Here is a 21,000-nt window from a genome sequence, read left to right as displayed (position 1 = left end):
GCTTCTTGAGTGTTGGTGGATCTGTACTCATCCAGGTGACTTTTTGGGCCGAGACCCTTCATCAGGACTGGAGAAAAAAAGATGAGGAGTCGGAGTTAGTAGGTTGTGGGAGGAGGAAGTAACACAAGGTGATAGGTGAAACTGGGTGGAAGGAGCGGGTGATGTAAAGAGCTTGGAAGTTGATTGCTGAAAGAGAAACAGGGCTGGAGAAGGGACAGCGGACAAAGGCTATGGAAACAAGAAAGGAGGAACACCAGAGGTATGTGATGGGGAGATAAGGAAATAAGGTGAAAGAGGGAAAAGGGAATGCAAAATGGAGAAGGTGTGGGGGAGAAAGCACTTACAGAAGTTCGAGTAATCGATGTTCATGCCGTCAGGATGGAGGCTATCCAGATGGAATATAAGCTGTCATTTCTCCAACCTGAGTGTGGCCTCATTGTGACAGTACAGAAGGCTGTGGACTGGCATGTCAGATTGGGAATAGAAAGAGGAATTAAAAGTGGGAGATCTCACTTTTTCTGGTGGATGGAGTGTAGGTGCTTAGTGAAGCAGTCTCCCAATCTTTAGTGGGTCTCACTGTTATACAAGAGGCCACACTGGGAGCACCAGACACAGTATGTGAGCCCAATAGACTCACACGTGAGGTATCACCTCACCTGGAAGAACTGTTTGGGGCCCTGAATAGTAGTGAGGGAGGAGGTGTAGGGGCAGGTGCAACATTTGTTCCATTGGCAAGGATAAGAGCCAGGAGGGACATCAGTCAAGAGGGATGAATAGACAAGGGATTTGCATAGGGAGTGAGTCCTGTGAAAAGCAACAAGTGGGGGCGGGATGGGAAAGATATGCTTGGTGGTGGAAGCCCACTGGAGATGATGGAAGTTATGGAGAATTATGACAGGACATGGAGGCAGGTGAGGTAGTAGGTGAATACAAGAGGAACCCCAATTCCTGGTGGGGTGGCAGGAGGACAAGGTGAGAGCAGGTGTGCACTAAATGGAAGAGATGCAGTTGAGGGCAGTGTTGATGGTGGCAGAAGGGAAATTTATTTCTTTAAAGAAGAAGTACATCTCCTTCATTTTGGTTGAGAAGGTTTTACCCGTGATGTACTGGGCCGAATCCACCACCTTTTGTAGGACTTCCCACTCAAAGGCATTGGTGTTCCCACACCAGGTTGTAATGCATCCAGTCAGCACACGGTCCACTACACATCTATAGAAGTTTGCCAAGGTTTTCGTTGACATGTCGAACCTCCTGAGGAAGTCAAGGCATTGTTGTTTTCTCTTTGCAATAATATTTATATGATGGGTCCAGGACAGGTCCTCTGAAGGAGTGACACACAGTAAGTTAAATTTACTGACTCTTTCCATCTCTGATCCTCCGATGATTACTGGCTCATGGACCTCTGGTTTCTCTCTCCTGAAGTTGATATTCAGTTCCTTGGTCTTATTGACATAGGGTGAGAGGTTGTTGTTATTTCACAACTCCGCCATGAAAGGATTTGAGAGAAGGGGATGGCGTATTTACAAGTGCCAGGGTGGTAAGGGGTATAGTGCATGAAGCTCTGAGAGACAGTGGGTTCATAATAAACATCAGTAGATAAAGAGAGGTAGAGACAGAGAGATTGTGGAGGGGGAGGGAGGTGCTAGATGTAATAAAGATCAGTAGATACTGTCTGTAGATGCACTGCTGTTGTGATGAGACCACACTCAGGTTGGAGGAACAACACTTTGTATACCATCAAGGTAGACTCCAGCCTGATGGCATGAACATCGATTTCTTAAATTTCTGATAATGCCCCCCACCATTGCCCATCCTCTTCTCCCTCTCTCACCTTATCTCCTTGCCTGCTCTTTGCCTTGCTCTGGTGCTCCTCCCCACTTTTCTTCCATCTATGGCCTTCTATCCTCTCCCATTAGATTTCCCCTTCTCGGCCCAATATTCTTTTCACCAATCAATTTTCCAGCTCTTTATTTCACCCCTCCACCTCTCAGTTTCAGCTGTCATCTTGAATTTCTCCCTCCTCTCCTCCCACCATTTCAAACAACTCATCTTTTTTTCTCCAGTCCTGCTGTAGTATCTCTTTTATTCTTGAAATTTTCACTCTACGCTTTGCCTCAGTGCATCTGTTCCCTTTTACACCTGGTGATTTAGCATTTCTTCCTGCAGCAAGGCAGGAAGACTGGGATATGGGTTAAATCAGGTGGCTGCTGCTTGACACAAAAGAAAACACTGCAAATGGTGAACATACAACAGGAGGGAAGGGGTGAGAATGAAGGGAATGTTTGTAATTGAGTGGAGGCAGAGAGACCAAATATATACATGGTGCTAGCCCTGAGGGCTTATTAATCATAATAGATCTGTCTGGAGGAGGAGTAAATGAAGACAGAAGAGTGAAGGTGAGGAGAGGGGGAGAAACACAACACTGAAACTGTGAGATGCAAAACGGGTGTTGAAATAAAGCAAACACAAATACAAAGTGCAGATGGCACAAAGGTTGGTGATGCTTTAGATAGTGTAGGAGGTTGTCAGAGTTCACAATATGACATTGACAGGTTGCAGAGCTGTGCTGAGATGTGGCAGATGGAATTCAATCCAGAAAAGTGTGAAGTGATTCTCTTTTGAAGGTCGAGTTTGAAGGAAGAGTACTGGGTTAATGGCAGGATTCTGAGCAGGTGCAGGAACAGAGGGGCTTTGCCATCCATTGCTATAAATCCCGTAAAGTTACCTCACAAGTCGATAGGGTATTTTCAAAGATGTATTTATTTTGGACTTCATTAGCTGGGGATTGAGTTCAAGAGTAGTGAGTTGCAGCTCCATAAAACACTGGTTGACCAGAGTATTATGTTCAGTTCTGGTCATCTCATTAAAGGAAGGATGTGGAAGCTTTAGAGAGGGTGCAGAGAACATTTTTCTGTATGCTACCAGCATGAAAGAGCATGTCTTTATGAGAAAAGTTTGAGTGATTTGGAGCTTATCTCTTTGGAACAAAAGAGGATGAGAGGTCAACTGATAGAGGTATATAAGGTGATAAGAGGTATTGATAGAATGGACAGCCCAGGGAAGAAATACCTAATATGAGAGGGTAGAGAAACCAATATGCTGGAGCATTACTTTCAGGTGGCTGTGGGAAAATATAGAAGTGAATATTAGAAGTAGTTTGTTTTTACACAGACAACAGGTGTGTTTAATCCATTGCCAGCTGTAGTGACAGACACAGATACATGAAGAATGTTTAAGAGATACTTAGATAGGCAGAGAGATGAAAGAAAACTGAACGGCTGTACAGCAGGGAGGGGAAGAATTAGATTGACCTTAGGTTACGTTAATAGGTCAGTACAATCCTCGTGAGCTGAAGGGCCTGTATTGTGACGAACTGTTCTATGTTTATGTTTAAACTATCTCTAAACTGATTTTGTCCAACAATAAAACTCTGAAATCACTCTATGAGTCAGTGGGCTGCTTCCACACTCACATTGATGGTTTGTGCAGAAAGCTTCCCATTTTAAATTGTAGAAAGTAAAACCTGGGGTCGGTCAGATCTTGTCAATGGGGTGTATGGGATGTCAGGGAGGAGTAGCACCTCTGGTGGGGGAACATGTGGCAACCTTTTCAGGTCATTTGTCCACCTTTGGTCTTCACCTGGCATTCAGCTCTCACCTGTGGCACCATGCGTCACGGCAGGATTTAAGTTTTTGATGATGTGCGGTGTTTGGCTTACACCAAACATAGCATTTAATCAGATGGCCAAAAAGTTCAATTTTGGTTTCATCAGGCCATGGAACATTCTTCCAGTTGACTCCAGAGTCTCCAACATGCCTTCTGACAAACTGTAACCAAGATTTCATGTGAGTTTTTTTCAACAGTGGGGCTTTTTCTTTGCTAGAGCTGAAACTGGTGAAGCACCTGGACAACAGTGGTTGTATGGGCAATCTCTCATCTCAGGCACTGAACCTTGTAACTCCTCCAGAATTGTCATAGGTCTCTTGGTGGCCTCCCTCGCTCATCCCCTTCTTGCATGGTCACTCAGTTTTTGAGGATGGCCTGCTCTAGGCAGATATACAGCTGTGCCATATTATTTCTGTCTCTTGATTATTGACATAACTGTACTCTAAGGGATATTCAGTGACTTTGAAAATTTCTTGTATCCATCTCCTGACTTCTGCTTATCAATAACCTTTTTGCGGAGTTGCTTGGAGTGTTCTTTTGTCTTCAATAGTGTAGTTTTGCCAGGATACTGACTCACCAGTGTTTGGACCTTCCAGATACAGGTGTATTTTTACTACAATCAATTGAAACACCTTGACTGCACATAGGACTCCAAAAGTAGGTCGCCATTTAACTAATTTTATGACTTCTAAAACCAATTATCTGCACTAGTAATGATTTGGTGCCTCATATTAAAAGGGGGGCAAGTGAAGACTTATGAAATTAATTATTTTGTGTTTTATATTTATAATTAATTTAGATCACTTTGTAGAGATCTGTTTTCACTTTGACATGGAAGAGTGTTTTTCTTATGATCTGTGTACAAAAGCCAAATCAAATCCACTGTGATTCAATGTTGTTGAATAGGCACTGTATATAATAATGAATTTAACTTGTTACAATGAACTCCATGAATGATGTGTGTTGATACATAAAGTTACCCCAGTCTACCCTTACAACCAGGTGGGAGTGAACGATGTTGGGAATGGTGAGGGTCGAGTTTCACAGGAGGAGTGCCAGGACCAGCGGCGTGCATACGGACACAACCAGCACTAAAAAAAATAACAGGCAGTCATTTGATTCCAAACAATGAGTTTATTGATCAATATAGAATGGGCCCCTTGTATAAGTAAGGATGCGCTGTCATTGGAAAGTATTCAAAGGAGGTTTACAAAAATTATTCTGTGATTGAAAGGTGTTACAGTTAAGATGGCACTGGTGAACTTCTGTGACTTCTGGCTGGTACTTAATGAAATGAGAAGAATAACTAATTACTTTGTTGACCACTCTTTTTCTGGCAAGTGATCATCACAAATAATAGTCTGTAACTTCCCTTTGGACTTGGAAGCAATTCAATGTGGCAGAGCAAAGACAAGGCAAAGCAGTGGGCCCATCGCCAAGAGTATGGAAGAGTATGAAAGATCAGGCAGAGGCCAAATCGAAGCCGTGGTGCCCAGGTGACAGGTGTGACTGAGCACGATGTGCAGAGATTTACAGGTTGAATGGAAGCAGTGAAATCCGGTGTATCCAAGCAGCAGAACCTTTTGTTTGTTCGGAGAGTTAAACACCGGGCCAGACTGTAAAGGTCAGGGTGTCGAGGCAGGAGGCAGAACCCAATGTTCGGTTGGAGCCGGGACGGATTGAAAATGTCAAGGTATCAGAAAAGCCAGGGTGTTGAAGGCCAAGGCATTTTCTGTTGGACTTGATGAGTTTTATTATTCTCTGTACTTTGGATGTTAAAGACTTTTTTTCATATATATGGGGTTTGCTTTTAGGTTTCTTTGTTTTGTAGTTAGCCTGTAAGGAGATGAATCTTAAGATTGTATAACGTATACATACATCGATAATAAAATGTGCTTTAAACCTTTGAAGGGCATTTGATGGCTCTAGGCTTCCACTCACTGGAATTCAGAAAGGTACTTTGAACCTTCGAACCTTTGAAAGGCATTTGATTGCTCTAGGCCTCTGCTCACTGGAACTCAGAAGAACAAGGAGTGACCTCATTGGAACTTATCAAATGTTAACAGGCTTTGATAGAGTGGGTGTGCAGGGGATGGTGGGATGTCTAAGGCCAGAGGACACATGCTTAGGATAGAGGTGTTTCTTTTTAGAATGGATATTAGGAGGAATTTGTTGCCACAGGCCATTGTGGAGGCCAAGTCATTGGATATATTTAAGGGCGAGGTTGAGATTCTTGATTAGTCAGGGTATGAAGGGACATAAAGAGAAGGCAGGAGATTGGGGCTGAGAGGAAAGAAATGGATCAGCCATGAAGTGGCAGAGAAGACTTGATGGGCCAAATGGCCTAATGCTGCTCCTATATCTTAACATCTTATGAACTTGTGTTAAAGGTGCATTCATTTCTGGATACCAATACATTTTATCCATCCACATAACTGCAACCACATTGGATTTTTTCTGTCACTGAATACAGGCCATTAATGAAGGTAAAATTCTGTCTTGCTGAGAGAAGATGAAAACTTGCTAAATGGAGCTCAACATGTTAAATGTGTAACCATGCACATATTGCAGAGGAATGCAGGCTATTAAGTAAGAAGACTGACAAGAACAGATGACTATGTACAGAAGAATCTAGGTGTGCTTCTGTATATATTGCAAAATGTCATCAAGTAAGTGCAGGAAGATGTAAAAAAGATTAATGGTTCTTACGACTAACTGCAAAAGGGAGTCAAGTCAAAAAAAATAATTTTTAACCTGTAGGGTACTGGTGTGGTTGCACCTGCAAACCTGTCAGCAGTTTTGGTTCCTTTATTTAACAAGTTGTATAATGGTATTAGAAGCAGTCCAAAAGAGATTCAATTGGCCAATTTCTGGGACTAGAGAGAGACCAATGAAATTAGACACATGCATTGGCATTGAGATGAAAGAGTGATGATCTTATTAAAACAAAGAATCAGTGTTTTAATTCTCCAATGGGGGCACAACAGGTAGATATTGAGATATTTCCATTGAAAAAGGAAGTGCATAGGACTCTCTTCGCACATCATATGGTAATTCTCTTCCCCAGGTGGTTTTCAGAGGTTGGATCACTGAGGCTTGTTAACCAAGAAATAAATAAACTCTTTAAGATCAGGGACATGAGGGGAATGGGAGACTGAGACAGAAGAGGAGAGGAGACTGGGCCAGATCAGCAGTGACTACATCGCTTGCAGGACAAGCTGCTTGATGTGTATTTAATATTTCAGTCATACTTGAGTAACCTTGCAAATATATTGTTTGGTTAAGCATTCTTTGTTGATAATGTAATTCATTATTGTGAAATGCAAAAAATATGTGAATTACATACATCATGGTGCTACCACATGATACATGTGCATCTTGCTTAAAGTAAAACACATTAGATTCTCATTCCCGGCTCCATCTTTTTTCTTGGAGTGGTGACGAGCAAGTTTGAAATGAACCAGAGGCAACTACTTGCCTATTGAAGCACAGTGAGACATTGGAGTTAAATTTAAAAAAACAGTGCAGCCAATTTCTCTTCAGAAAACAAGACAGCCACCCTTTCTGAAGTCCACGTTCTGTTCTTAGGTCTTACTGATGTTGAGTGCAAGGCTGTTGCTGCAACATCACCCAACTAGCTGATGTATGCCGCTCCTGTATGCCCTCTCGTCACTATCTGAAATTCTGCCAGCAGTTTATAAGTCTCCAGCTTTCAGCCGTTCAGGGCAAGAGTGTTATGGAGTGTTAACAAAGTCACTGAAGCTCGTGCCAGCCAAAGTCATCTAGCTGGAGCCAACTAAGTTCCTTGCCAGAGCAAGCCAAGACTCCTCCCTAAGCAAGTGCCAGCAAGCCACCTTCCCTTGCCAGAGCGTTAACCCGGCAGGGTGAGTCAGGAGCTCACCGCTGCTTGGAACAAACTTGTGCCCAGTTATAGTACCATCTATCATTGTGTGGTCTCCATATACGTGTCTTGTGTTTAAAAGGGGTCCCAGCCCTGTACCCTAGAAGGGTCCTGACCCTGTGTCAGGAAGAGTCCCAACTCCATCCTGTGTCTAAGGAGGATTCCCATCTCAGTGTTTTATGTCCTGAGTCTGAGTCTGTACCGTGAATAAGAAGAGTCCTGGCTCCATGCCCTGTTTCTAAGGAGGAGTCCCGGCTCAGTGTTCTATATCCTGTGTTTGAGTATCAAGTCCAGGCTCCGAGGTTCCAGTATCAAGTACTGGCTCTGGTATTCAATTGTCAAGTCCGAGCTCTGGTATTCAAGTATCAAGTCCAGGCTCTGAGGTCCGTGTTCCGAATCTTGGCTCCAATCCCTGAGCTCCAAGTCCTAGCCCAGACCCTGAGTCACTGACTAGTCCAGGGCCTGAGTCCTTGTCCATTAAGCCTATTCCCATTTCCATTTTGCTCTCCTTGATTTCTCTCCGTTCTATCCTTGTGTCAAAGCTCTCCTTGTAACTAGTAATAAACTCTATTTAGTTAACCCGACAAAACAGTGTTTTGTGTCCTGCATTTGAGTCCTCACCCAGCACCCTTGCCCCCACAGCGTGACAGCGTGAAGAGCCAATGAGATCACATCCACCGTAGACCTATTGTGGTGACAGGCAAACTGAAGTGGATCCAGGCCTGTGCTGAGACAGGAGTTAATTCTAGCTATAACCAATTTCTCAATGCACTTCATCACCATAGGTTTGAGTGCTACTGGACAATAGTTAAGGCAGCTCATGTTGCTCTTCTTTGGCACTGGTATGATTGTTGCCCTATTGAAGCATGCAGAAACTTCTGACTGTGGCAATGAGGCATTGCAAGTGTCGTTGAATACACCCTCCAGTTGGTTGTCACAGGTTTTCAGAGCCCTTCAGTAGGACTGGGTCTCAGCCCAAAATGCTCTGTACTCTTTTCCATTGACACTGCCTGGCCTGCTGAGTTCCTCCAGCATTTTGTGTGTGCTGCTTGAACGCACCCATCTACATTTTCATCCAGGTCATTTATATACAACACAAACAGCAGAGGTGCCAGCACAGATCTTTGTGAAACACTACTAATTAGAGACCTCCTGCTTGAATAACTCCCTGCAACCACTACCCTCACTCTTCTACGTACAAGCCAATTCTGAATGCAAACAGCCCATTTGCTGTGTACTCCATGCATCTGAGTGTCGTCCCCTTCTTAAATAGAGGTACAATATTAGCTGCTCATTAGTCCTCAGTCCTCCAGGACCTTGCCTGTGGCTTGAAAAGACACAATGATACGGCTCAAGGCCCTAGCAATTCTGCTTCTTGACACCTTCAATAACCCACAGCAAGCCCTGGGGACTTATCCATCTTAATACTCAGTAGGATGTCTAATATCTCCTTCTCCTTGACCTCTAAACACCCTGATATATCAACACTCCTGGTCCTTCATGACCCTTTTCCTTTTAAATACTGAAGCAAAGTATTCATTAAGCACCTCACTCACATTCTCCACATCCAAGCAAATGTTCCCCCTTTATCCTTGAGTAGTCCCATCCTCTCCCTAGTTAACCTCTCGCTCCTGATGTATCCATAGAATACTTTTTGGGATTCACCTTAATCCTACTTGCCAAGGATTTTTCATGATCCCTCCTGGCTTTCCTAATTCCCTTCTTTTCTGGCTTCTTTATACTCTTTGTGTGCTTCGTTTGATCGCAACTCCCAAAGCTTTACATACTTCTCCTTCTTCTTCTTGACTAAGTTCCTCACCTCTCTGGAGGTTATCGTATTTTCCATTCCTAAATAACTGCGCTTAACTTGCTTTCTTTGCTGGGAGTATCTCTTCCATGGTTCAGAGGGGCGAGCCAACTATTCAAAATAGTGATTATTGATGTGTACACAACGTTAGCAAACAGCTTAAAGTAATAAAGTAGATCAGTCTTTCAATTATGTGTTGATATGGCACAATGTCCCTAAAGTGAGGATGCTGACAGACAAAAGATCTCTTGTACAGGTGCACTCAATATCATCATGGTTGGCACCCAGTGTGGGGCTGTAAGTATAAAGGAACAATATGGTATTATTTATAATTAGTATTCGATAGCAGCTGTCCATTTCAGAGCTCATTCAACATTTGTTTAGTCGCCATAAATAGATGACATCGTGGTTTCAGTAGCTGCTCAGGTTGAAATACAAATATGTTTTGAGTGTAGCAGAAACATGGAATCATAGATTTGACACTCCACAGATTGAGCATGTTGGATATTTTATGCTCTATCTCACTCAGATAATGAAGCCATAAATCACAGAGTAAGATATAGACTAGATAGCCCCAATCCTGGATTAATGTCAACTGGACACAGACCATCACAGTTTGTACTTGTGAATACTATTTTGTTCCTAAATTGCTGTTGTAACTAAGAGTTTCATTTTCAGTCTACTTGGTGCTTACAAATATAAACTCAACTTTGGCCTTGACTTTGATATTTTTCTTTATTATAATTTCCAGATTTTTTACAACAACAGGTTCAGAATATCCTAACTTTTTCCGTTAGCCTCTTAAACAAGGAAGTTGCAATTTCAATTTTCCTATTCGCTTCTCCAGTCTGAAACTGACAGTGCTGATAAACTGAATAAAATTTTCACTTGCTGCATCTTATTGATGTCTGCACGTAAATTCTGGGAATCCCCAAACTAGACCATACACCACAGTTGCTTTCTGTGGCTCTGCTTTGTCATTGTAGAACAGTATTTGTTCTTTGTAACTTCAAATTTACCCTTTTGCTCAAATTTGTCAACGCAACAAAATGGCCTCAAATGCTCAAAGCATATTCAATGTTGTTTTAAGAGGTAGGAATCTGGCATGGGTAAATAAAGATATTTGCACAAATGGAAACATTAACCACAACTACACAATACAGTTGTGAAATTCAGTTTGTCATTTCCTACAATTTTAATTCAGATGAATGAACAAATATTAGTGGACATGAAAGGAGGATAATACAGAGAAGCTGTTAGTGAACAAACCCAGGAAATTACAATGTGAATTGTCTTTCTTTAGATGTTTTTACATTTTTTTCAAACAATAGTAATTCTAAATAGAACTGAGGAAATTAATCCTCAATCGTTTATTTTACTTTAATCAGCGGAAGCAAAAAATGAAACAGCTGTAATGCAATAGTTTTAAAATCAGACTCTCTGTTTTTGAATTGAATTCCCATCATTTGGGGGGTTTAAAGGATGTGCCTTTTGATCCAGGAGAGCCTTGTATTCAGTTCATCTGCACTAGTCTGCATTTTATGCTGTGATTTACTGCCTCATTATCTAAGTGAGATAGAGTATAAAACACTCAGCATGCTCAATTTGAGGAGTATCAAGTCTATGATTCCATGTTTCTACTGAACTCAAAACATTTGTATTTCAACCAATTTGTATTTCTTCCCGAGCATCTACTGAAACCAGGATGTTAGTTATTTACTGTATAGTGACTTAACAATTGTTGAATGAGCACTGAAATGGAAAACTGCTACTAAATATTAATTATAGCTAATAGTATATTGTTCTGTTATATTTACAGCCCGGCACAGGATGCCAACTGTCAAGTCCTTTCATCTGTCCACACCCTCACTTTAGGGAGATTATGTTGTATCAGCATAGAGTTAAAAGACTAATTTATTTAATTCCTTTAATTTGTTTGCTGAAATGGGTTGGACATCAATAATTATTATTTCGAGTGGTTGGTTCTCCATTCTGAATCAAAGATTACAAACTTCCAGCTAGTAAAACAGATCAGAAAGATAAGAGAGCCGTTGATATCCAGAGAGGTGATGGATTTAGTCAGAAAGAAAAGGGAAAAGTATGTAACGCTTCAAATGAAACACATGAGGAGAATAAAGAATCCAGAAATGTACTGAAGAAGGGAATTAGGAAACCCAGGAGGGGCCATGATAACTAGGGAGAGGGTGAGATGACTCAAGGATAAAGATAGAAAGGGCTTGGATGTGGAGAATGTGAGTTAAAATACTAAAGAGTACCTTGCTTCAGTAATACCAAGGAAATGTGGAGGGCCAGGAGATTAGTGCTATGTGTACAAATATGTTAAAGCATTTAGAGGACAAAGAGGTATTGGACTTCCTACTGAGTATTAAGGTGGGTAAGGCCCCAGGACTTGATGGGATTTACCATGAAGTATTGAAAGAGTCAAGAGGCAAGATTACTGGGGCCTTGAACAGTATTGTTGAGTCTTCTCAAGCAATGGGCAAGGTCCTGGAGGACAGACGAGTGGCCAAAGCTGTACCTTTATTTAAAAAGGAGACAATGTTAATATGCATGAGGTCCACAGGAAATGGGCTGTTTGGATTCAGTACTAGCTTAATAGAAGATAGAGTGTAGTGGTTGAAGAGAATAAATCAAGCAGGAGCTCAGAATTAGTAGTGTTCCACATGATCCACAACTACTATCTGTGCTGGGACCTCTGCTGTTTGTGTTGTATATATATGACCTAGATGAAAATGTAGATGGGTATTAGTAAGTTTGTAGATGATAGCAAGATTAGTGGAGTTGTGGATTGTGCAGAAGACTGGCAAAGAACACAGTACAATATTGATCAGTTGATAATAAATGTACTTTGAATTTCCAAGATATTTAAATCACTGTCTGATACCAATAAGCATTCCATGGTCAAAATTACTTATTTGACAGTTCTTCTCTATTCTGATGTTTGGTCTGAACATCAACTGAATGCCCTCTTTTCCTTCCTGAAAAGTTTAATGGAGGTTGGCACAGCTACAAAAGGTGCATTGCCACCACCTACCAAATTGGAGTATGGAGCAGACAGGAGGTATACCTACTGAACAACTAACACCCCACTCCCCACACAAAAACACTGGAATAATGTCAACACACCTAATGCTTTTCAGAAAGACAAATACACATTTATATACATTTCAAAGGCAGTGATATCCAAACAAACTTACCATGTTAAACTGGGTCAGTCCCAAAGATCTCAATTTAGACATTAGACATTGCTTTTCCAGCTGACTGGAACTAAATTTAAACAATATGTGCTGCTCTGTTGCTTGACAAGTGCACTCCCTGCAAATGTGCATATTCATACTGAACAGGGAATTATTCAGGTCAGCTGGCCCAAGACATAAACGTGTTAGTCTAACATCTTCCCTCCTTTTCTACCCATCTCCCAGTTGAGTTCCCACCATCCTCTGAATTTCACACAGACCATAAAAACAGAAGATATTGAAGCAAAATCAGGTCATTTGGCCCATTTGGTCTACGCTGCCATTTCAGTGTGGCTGATTTATTAACCCTCTCAATGCCATTCTCACCTCTAGGACTGGGGGCACAGTTTCAGAATAGAAGGACATCCCTTTAGAAAAGGGATGATAAGGAAATTCGTTAGCCAAGGTGGTAGTGGTAAATCTGTGGAATAGTGGACAAGTCATCAGGTATGTAACACTCAGGCTCACCCAGCTCGTGTTTGTCTAGAGGAAAACAGCCTTTGGCCCCGTCAAACTGAGTATCACATTTGTGTGGATGCTGTGTAATGCACTGCCCAGTTACAACCCCACAATGCTAATTATCAGACAGTACACCATATGCAATTAAATGGTTGAATTTTATGAACTTTAATCTGAGTATAGGGTTAGTAATGAAAATAAAAAAAGGACCCAATTTAAGGAAAAGTCAAAATTTCACTTTGGAGCGCACTCCATGTAACCATATAAATATATAACAATTACAGCATGGAAACAGGCCATCTCAGCCTTTCCAGTCCGTGCCAAATGCTTACTCTCACCTAGTTCCACCGACCTGAACTCAGCCCATAACCCTCCATTCCTTTCCTGTCCATATACCTATCCAATTTTACTTTAAATGACAATATCGAACCTGCCTCTGCCACTTCCAATGGAAGCTCATTCCACACAGCTACCACTCTCTGAGTAAAGAAATTCCCCTTTGTGTTACCCCTAAACTTTTGCCCCTTAACTCTCAACTCATGTCCTCTTGTTTGAATCTCCCCTATTCTCAATGGAAAAAGCCCATCCACGTCAACTCTATCTATCCCCCTCATAATTTTAAATACCTCTATCAAGTCCCCCCTCAACCTTCTACACTGTAAAGAAAAAAGACCTAACTTGTTCAACCTTTCTCTGTAACTTAGGTGCTGAAACCCAGGTAACGTTCTCGTAAATCTTCTCTGTACTCTCTCTATTTTGTTGACATCTTTCCTATAATTCCATGACCAGAACTGCACACAATACTCCAAATTTGGCCTCACCAATGCCTTGTACAATTTTAACATTACATCCCAATTCCTATACTCAATGCTCTGATATATAAAGGCCAGCATACCAAAAGTTTTCTTCACCACCCAATCCACATGAGATTCCACCTTCAGGGTGTACCATTATTCCTAGATCACTTTGTTCTACTGCATTCCTCAATGCCTACCATTTACCATGTATGTCCTATTTTGATTAATCCAGCCAAAATGCAACACCTCACAATTATTAGCATTAAACTCCATCTGCCATCTTTCAGCCCACTCTTCTAACTAGACTAATTCTCTCTGCAAGCTTTGAAAACTTACTTCATTATCCAGAATGCCACCTATCTTAGTATCATCTGCATGCTTACACTCAGTCATCATTCTTCCACCATCGATTTCCTCTGAGTGTTGCTGCCTTTCGGACCCTCAGATCCCAGTCCACTCCATCCTGTTGTCTACCAGCTGTCTCCACATGCGTTTTGTAGAAAACCTAGAAACAAAATTAGAAAAAATAGCACTGGAAAGAGAAAATTTCAATAAACCGAAATGTTTCCTAAACCGTAGCAAGACCCTCAAAGTGTGTTTAACTACCAAACTGTCAGTTAATTTAGTTACAGATAAAGGAAGAGAGGATCCAAGAAGAGAAATACTAGAAAATGTTGTAACAAAGTTGGCTTCCATAAAGACCTGTATTGGACAATTGTCATGAATAATATGATATAACCAGAATGTAAGATTTCATACATTAATTGCCCAATAATATAACCTAAAGTTGGGTAATGCAAAACCACCATTCTTTTGCTTTTTTGAAGGTGGGCTTTATATAATCAAGGTTTTCTGTTCTCTCACATGTAGGAAGAAAGAATAGAACCTAGAGAGTAAAAAAAGACTTGGGAATAAAAACAGGTACAGCTTGAAAGAGGTAGGTAAATTTAGGTAAAATATTCATTTTAATAGACTTAATTCAACCAATCAATGATAAAGAGAGAGGCAACCAATTAGAAAGTGTCTTTTTCACATAATTCATTAATGTTAAAAAATGTTCTTTGAATAGATCTTTATAATTGTTAGTGATTGTTATGCCCAAATATATAAATTGTTTTGTTACAATTTTAAAAGGAAGGTTAGTACCAGTCGGTTTCAAATTATTTAAAGGAAACAATTCACTGTTATGTAAATTCAAACTATATCCTGAAAACTGACTAAAATTAGTCAATAAACAAAACATAGAAGGTAAAGAAGTTGTAACTTTAGATATAAAAAGCAATAGGTCATCAGCATAAAGCAAGACTTTATGAATAGTACCTTTCCTCAAAATAGCGGTGATATCTTTAGACTCTCGAAAGGCAATTGCTAAAGGTTCTAACACCAAATCAAAAAGCAAAGGACCTTGTCTGGTTCCACATTGAAGTTTAATTGGTTTATAAGTCTGAAAATTAATAAGTACCTGAGCAGAGGGAGATAAATAAAGTAATTTAATCCAATGAATTATTAGGCCCAAAATTAAATTTTTCTAAAGATTTAAGTAGGTAATACCATTCGACTCGATCAAAAGCCTTCTCCACATCTAAGGAAATCACACATTCTGATATTTCCTTGGATGGAGAATGCATAACATTTAACAGTTGCCGCATATTAAAATGACAATATTGATTTTTAATAAATCCTGTGTGATCATCAGATATTATAGAAGGTATAATATTTTCAAGTCTACAGGCCAGAAGTTTAGATAGGATCTTAGCATCAAAGCTGAGTAAAGAAATTGGTCATATGAAGAGCACTCAGTGGGATTTTTATTCTTTTTAAGAATAAGCAAAATGGAAGCTTCATAAAAATACTGTGGCAACCTACCAACCTTGAAAGACTCAGTAAGGATAGAACATAAATAAGGTATAAGCAATGAGGAGAAAGCCTTATAAAATTCTCCAGAGAAACTGTCAGGTCCTGGAGATTTCCCCAATGCAATGAATGTATAACCTCAGGGAATTCCTCCTGAGAAATAGGTTGATCCAACTGCTTTCAGTTATCAGCCGGAAGTCCAGGAATATTTAATAGGTCTAAAAAAATTGTTCATTGCAATATTATCTTTAATAAAATTAGAACTATACAATTTAGAATAAAATACTCTAGAAGTGTCATTTATTTCATAATGGTCAGTTGTCATGTCACCATTAGTTTTGCAAATTTCTTTAATTTCCCATTTAACTATAAAGATCTTCAAATCGATTAGCCAATAGTTTACCGGTTTTTTCTCCATGTGTATAAAATTGGCTTCCATCTTTTAAAAATTGGCTTTCAATTGGGTATGTTAAAAGAAGATCATATTTAGTTTTAATTTCAACAAGTCTTTTATATAGTTCAGGGTCAGGTGTCAAAGTATATTTCTGGTCTAACTGTTTTAGATGATTAACTAAATCAGTTATCTCTTTATTAGCTTTTTTCTTAATATATGCAGTATAAGAGATAGTTTGTCCTCTGATATATGCCTTAAAAGCATCCCAAATGACGACTGGAGGTCTCTTCCAATGCATTTTCTTCAAACAAAAGAGTAATTTGATTCTTCAGCAATTTTAGAAAGCCCTTGTCAGATAATAAAGTTGGATTAAAACACCATGATCTGTTTATATGAGTGAAAACAGGAAGATTTAAAGATAAAAATACAGGATATAGTTATTTCTTTATATTCAATGGATCAAACTAATGGAATCAATTGACTATCAATAAAAAATAATCAATCCTGGTATAAGAATGATGGACATGAGAAAAGAATGAATACTCCCTTTCTGCTGGATGAAGAAAACACCAGATATCAACAAAATCACATTTTGTTAGAAAGGATTGAATAAATAAAGTTAATTTGTTAGGCATGGCTAATTTAAAAGAAGAATGATCTAATACTGGATCTAGACAACAATTAAAATCACTAAAGAATAAGAGCTCAAATCTGGCAAGAATGAAAAGAAATGCTCAAAAAATCCTGGGTTATCCACATTAGCGTACACATTAGCAAATGCAATTAATTTATTATCTAGTTTCCCTGACTCTATAACAATTCGCCCATGAAATTGCATTATCTATAAAAATGCAAACTCCATGAGATTTTGCTCTAAATGAAGAATGAAATTGTAAACACCTCCACCAATTAAAAGGGCATGCATTATCACAACTACGTACATGCGTTTCTTGCAGAAAAATAATGGAGGCTCTTAACTTTTTAATATATGCAAATATCTTATTCCATTTTACAGTTGGTTTATCCCTTTCACACTCAAACTAAGTAAATTAATATTTCACTCCATTTTAAACTGTAATTAACAGAAGAGTTAAAAGATCTGAGCATAAATTACTAGATCCAAAAGATAATCCATGAAATAAGGTACTCAAGCAGAAAATTTGAATGTTAGCTCAACCCAGCTTCCAGAAAAAAAAAAATACCCCACTCCCCTCCTGTCCTAAAGCCAGAAAAGCCAGCTAGAGGACCACCAGAAAGCTAACCTTACAGATAACCCTCCCCAAGGAATCCAGCTGGCGAAATTCCAAAACTTTGAAAGTTGTTTTGTTCCTACCCAGACAAGATAAAGAAAAAGCTTAGATCAAAAGTCCAAAACATAAGAGGATTTATTTTAATGATTTCAAAAGAAATATATATATGAAAACCTCACAGGAAAAAATAAAAATAGAAAGAAATATCAAAGAAAGTATCAAAAGAACAAGATATATAAACATTCAAAACATAAGTTTATTAAAACCTTATACTGTCCAACATTTAAAAGATAATTGCTTGTAAGAGATGTAACAGACAGACAGACAAACAGACATACTTTATTGATCTCGATGGAAATTGGGTTTTGTTACAGTTGCACCAACCAAGAATAGTGTAGCAATATAGAAATATAAAACCATAAATAATTAAATAATAATAAGTAAATTATGCCAAGTGGAAATAAGTCCAGACCCAGCCTATTGACTCAGGGTGTTTGACACTCCGAGGGAGGAGTTGTAAAGTTTGATGGCCACAGGCAGGAATGACTTCCTATGATGCTCAGTGTTGCATCTCGGTGGAATGAGTCTCTGGCTGAATGTACTCCTGTGCCTAACCAGTACATTATGGAGTGGATGGGAGACATTGTCCAAGATGGCATGCAACTTGGACAGCATCCTCTTTTCAGACACCACCATCAAAGTCCAGTTCCACCCCCACAACATCACTGGCCTTACGAATGAGTTTGTTGATTCTGTTGGTGTCTGCTACCCTCAGCCTGCTGACCCAGCACACAACAGCAAACATGATAGCACTGGCCACCACAGCCTCGTAGAACATCCTCAGCATCGTCCGGCAGATGTTACAGGACCTCAGTCTCCTCAGGAAATAGAGATGGCTCTGACCTTTCTTGTAGACAGCCTCAGTGTTCTTTGACCAGTCCAGTTTATTGTCAATTTGTATCCCCAGGTATCTGTAATCCTCCACCATGTCCACACTGACCCCTTGAATGGAAACAGGGGTCACCGGTGCCTTAGCCCTCCTCAGGTCCACCACCAGCTCCTTAGTCTTTTTCACATTAAGCTGCAGATGATTCTGCTCACACCATGTGACAAAGTTTCCCACCGTAGCCCTGTACTCAGCCTCATCTCCCTTGCTGAATCTCCAACTATGGCCGAGTCATCAGAAAATTTCTGAAGATGGCAAGTCTCTGTGCAGTAGTTGAAGTCCGAGGTGTAGATGTTGAAGAGAAAGGGAGACAGGACAGTCCCCTGTGGAGCCCCAATGCTGCTGACCACTCTGTCTGACACACAGTGTTGCAAGCGCATGTACTGTGGTCTGCCAGTCAGATAATCAATAATCCATGACACCAGGGAAGCATCCACCTGCATCACTGTCAGCTTCTCACCCAGCAGAGCAGGGCGGATGGTGTTAAACACTCTGGAGAAGTCAAAAAACATGACCCTCACAGTGCTCGCTGGCTTGTGCAGGTGGACGTAGACACGGTTCAGCAGGTAGACGATGGCATCCTCAACCCTTAGTCGGGGCTGGTAGGTGAATTGGAGGGGGTCTGTGTGGCCTAACCATAGGCCAGAGCTGTTCTAGAACAAGTTTCTCAAAGGTCTTCATGATGTGGGATGTCAGTGCCACCAGTTTGTAGTCATTGGAGCCACAGGGGCTATTAACACAATTAATCTTCTGTTTCCAGAAAATTCTGGGCATGTTCGACTGATCCCAGCCATTTCTGCTCGCCACTTTTCAAAACAATTCTGAGACGTGCAGGGAAATAAAGAGAAGGCTTAAACTGTTTCTTATAAAGCAATGACATGACCTCATTGTACTTGGCACGTTCAGCCATAGCATCCGGTGCATAATCTTCCATGAATCAAATTTTCTTCCTGTTGAAATCAATCATCCTGATTCAGCAGGTATGTCAGATTAAAAGCTCCTTAGTGTGAAATCCATGAAAACATAAAATGACCGGCCTGGGACATTCTCCTGCCTTAGGTTTCGGGAATAGTGATCGATGGGCGCGGTCCAACTTAGGCATGGACGAAAATAAATCAGGGAATAGCTACTTCAAAAAGCTTGCAAAGAACTCCATGGAGCAGTCATCTTCAACTGATTCTCCAAGACCCAAAATATGTAAATTTTTCCTTCTGCTTCTGCTTTCCAGGTTGATAATCTTCTTTGTTAATTTTTCATTAGATAGTGATAACTTTTTGTAGATCTTACTCATGTCTTCTAAGTCAGCTTCCTATAATGATAAAACTTCTTTATTCTCTTTAATTTGCTTTTCATGTTTGTTTAAAGTTTGTTGAATTGCGTCCAAATTGACATTAAGGTGTTGAAATTCCTCAGAGAGTTCTGTCCTTTACTTTTTAATGAAATCTCCAATAGATTCCAAAGTAGTTGGAGAGTCTTCTTCTTTTTCTTTTTCTTTTGTAGTGACTTTTGTTTTTCTCAGAGACATATTACAGCAATATTAAGATTTATAATAAGGTTTCAAAAAACTGGTAAAGAGATAAGTAAGATAGGAGCGATTTTAAAAAGATGTTACCCCATCGACTGCCAGCAGGGGTCTCCTTGTTTGTTCATTTATTTAGAGATACAGTGCAGATTCGGCTCTTCCAGCCCAGTAATCTAATTATTTAACCGTTGCCTAACCACAGGACAATTTACATTGAACAATTAAGCTACAAATTGTGCATTTTTGGACTGTGGGTGGAAGCCTGGACATCCAAAGCTCTGGTTTCTTCCCACACACTCAGGGGAAGGAAGTACAAACTTTATTACAGATGATGCCTGAATTGAACTCTGACATAAGACACCCCACTATGCTACTGTAGCACCCTAAATGAGGGAGCAAGAAGTATAGACAGAGTCCAGAGAGGGGAGGCTGGTTCCTGTGATGCAGTCAGCTATGCCTGTTGTTTCTTGTGGTCACATGCAGAGCAGTTGCCATACCAAGCCATTATGCATCTAGACAAAATGCTTTCAATGTTGCATCAATAATAATTCATGTGGGTCGACAGAGACATGCCAAATTTCTTAAACATTCAGGGAAGCAGAGGTACTGGTAAGCTTTCCTGGTCAGGTCACAATATCAATGTAGTTGGTCTAGGACAAGATATTGGTGATGTTCGCTCCGAGGAACTTGAGGCTGTTGACCTTCTTGACCTCAACACCATGGGTGTAGACAGGAGCATGTACATTGCCCCTCTTTCTGAAGTCCATGACCAGCCTTTTGACTTGCTGACCTTGAGGGAAAGGTTGTTGTCATGACACTGTGTCACTAACCCCTCCATCTCCATGCTTCCAGTGCCAACATTGCATGCCTACAACCTACTAACCATAACCTGTACGTCTTTAGAATGTGGGAGGAAACCAAAACATCTCAGGGAATTGAACCCAAATCTGATTGCTAGATTTATAAAACATTATGCTAGGGACCTTCCTACCTAGTTACACATAGAGACATTAAATTCCATGGTCCAGAGTTTGGTGATGAGTTCTCTCTCTACAAAATGAGAGAGAGCAGAATATAAAGTGCTGTTCCTCCCACCCAAGTGTGGCCTTATCACGACAGTGGAGGTGGCCATGGATATTCTGTTTGG

At 40.3% G+C, this 21,000-nt stretch overlaps 1 protein-coding gene across 1 annotated transcript in view; it reads left to right on the top strand.

Moving 5' to 3' along the window:
- LOC132403729 (alpha-1,4-N-acetylglucosaminyltransferase-like) overlaps window positions 1-19,115 on the top strand; it is a 43,353-nt gene extending 24,238 nt beyond the window's left edge. The window contains exons 4-5 of the mRNA XM_059987355.1: window positions 3,884-3,954; window positions 19,092-19,115. Of these exons, the coding sequence (XP_059843338.1) occupies window positions 3,884-3,954; window positions 19,092-19,115 (95 nt within the window). The remainder of the gene's footprint in view (window positions 1-3,883; window positions 3,955-19,091) is intronic.
- Window positions 19,116-21,000: the final 1,885 nt, after the last annotated feature.

The sequence above is a fragment of the Hypanus sabinus genome, chromosome 2 (assembly GCF_030144855.1).
Source record: "Hypanus sabinus isolate sHypSab1 chromosome 2, sHypSab1.hap1, whole genome shotgun sequence".
In the NCBI taxonomy this organism is placed as follows: domain Eukaryota; kingdom Metazoa; phylum Chordata; class Chondrichthyes; order Myliobatiformes; family Dasyatidae; genus Hypanus; species Hypanus sabinus.
This window is presented reverse-complemented; position numbering and strand designations above follow the sequence as displayed.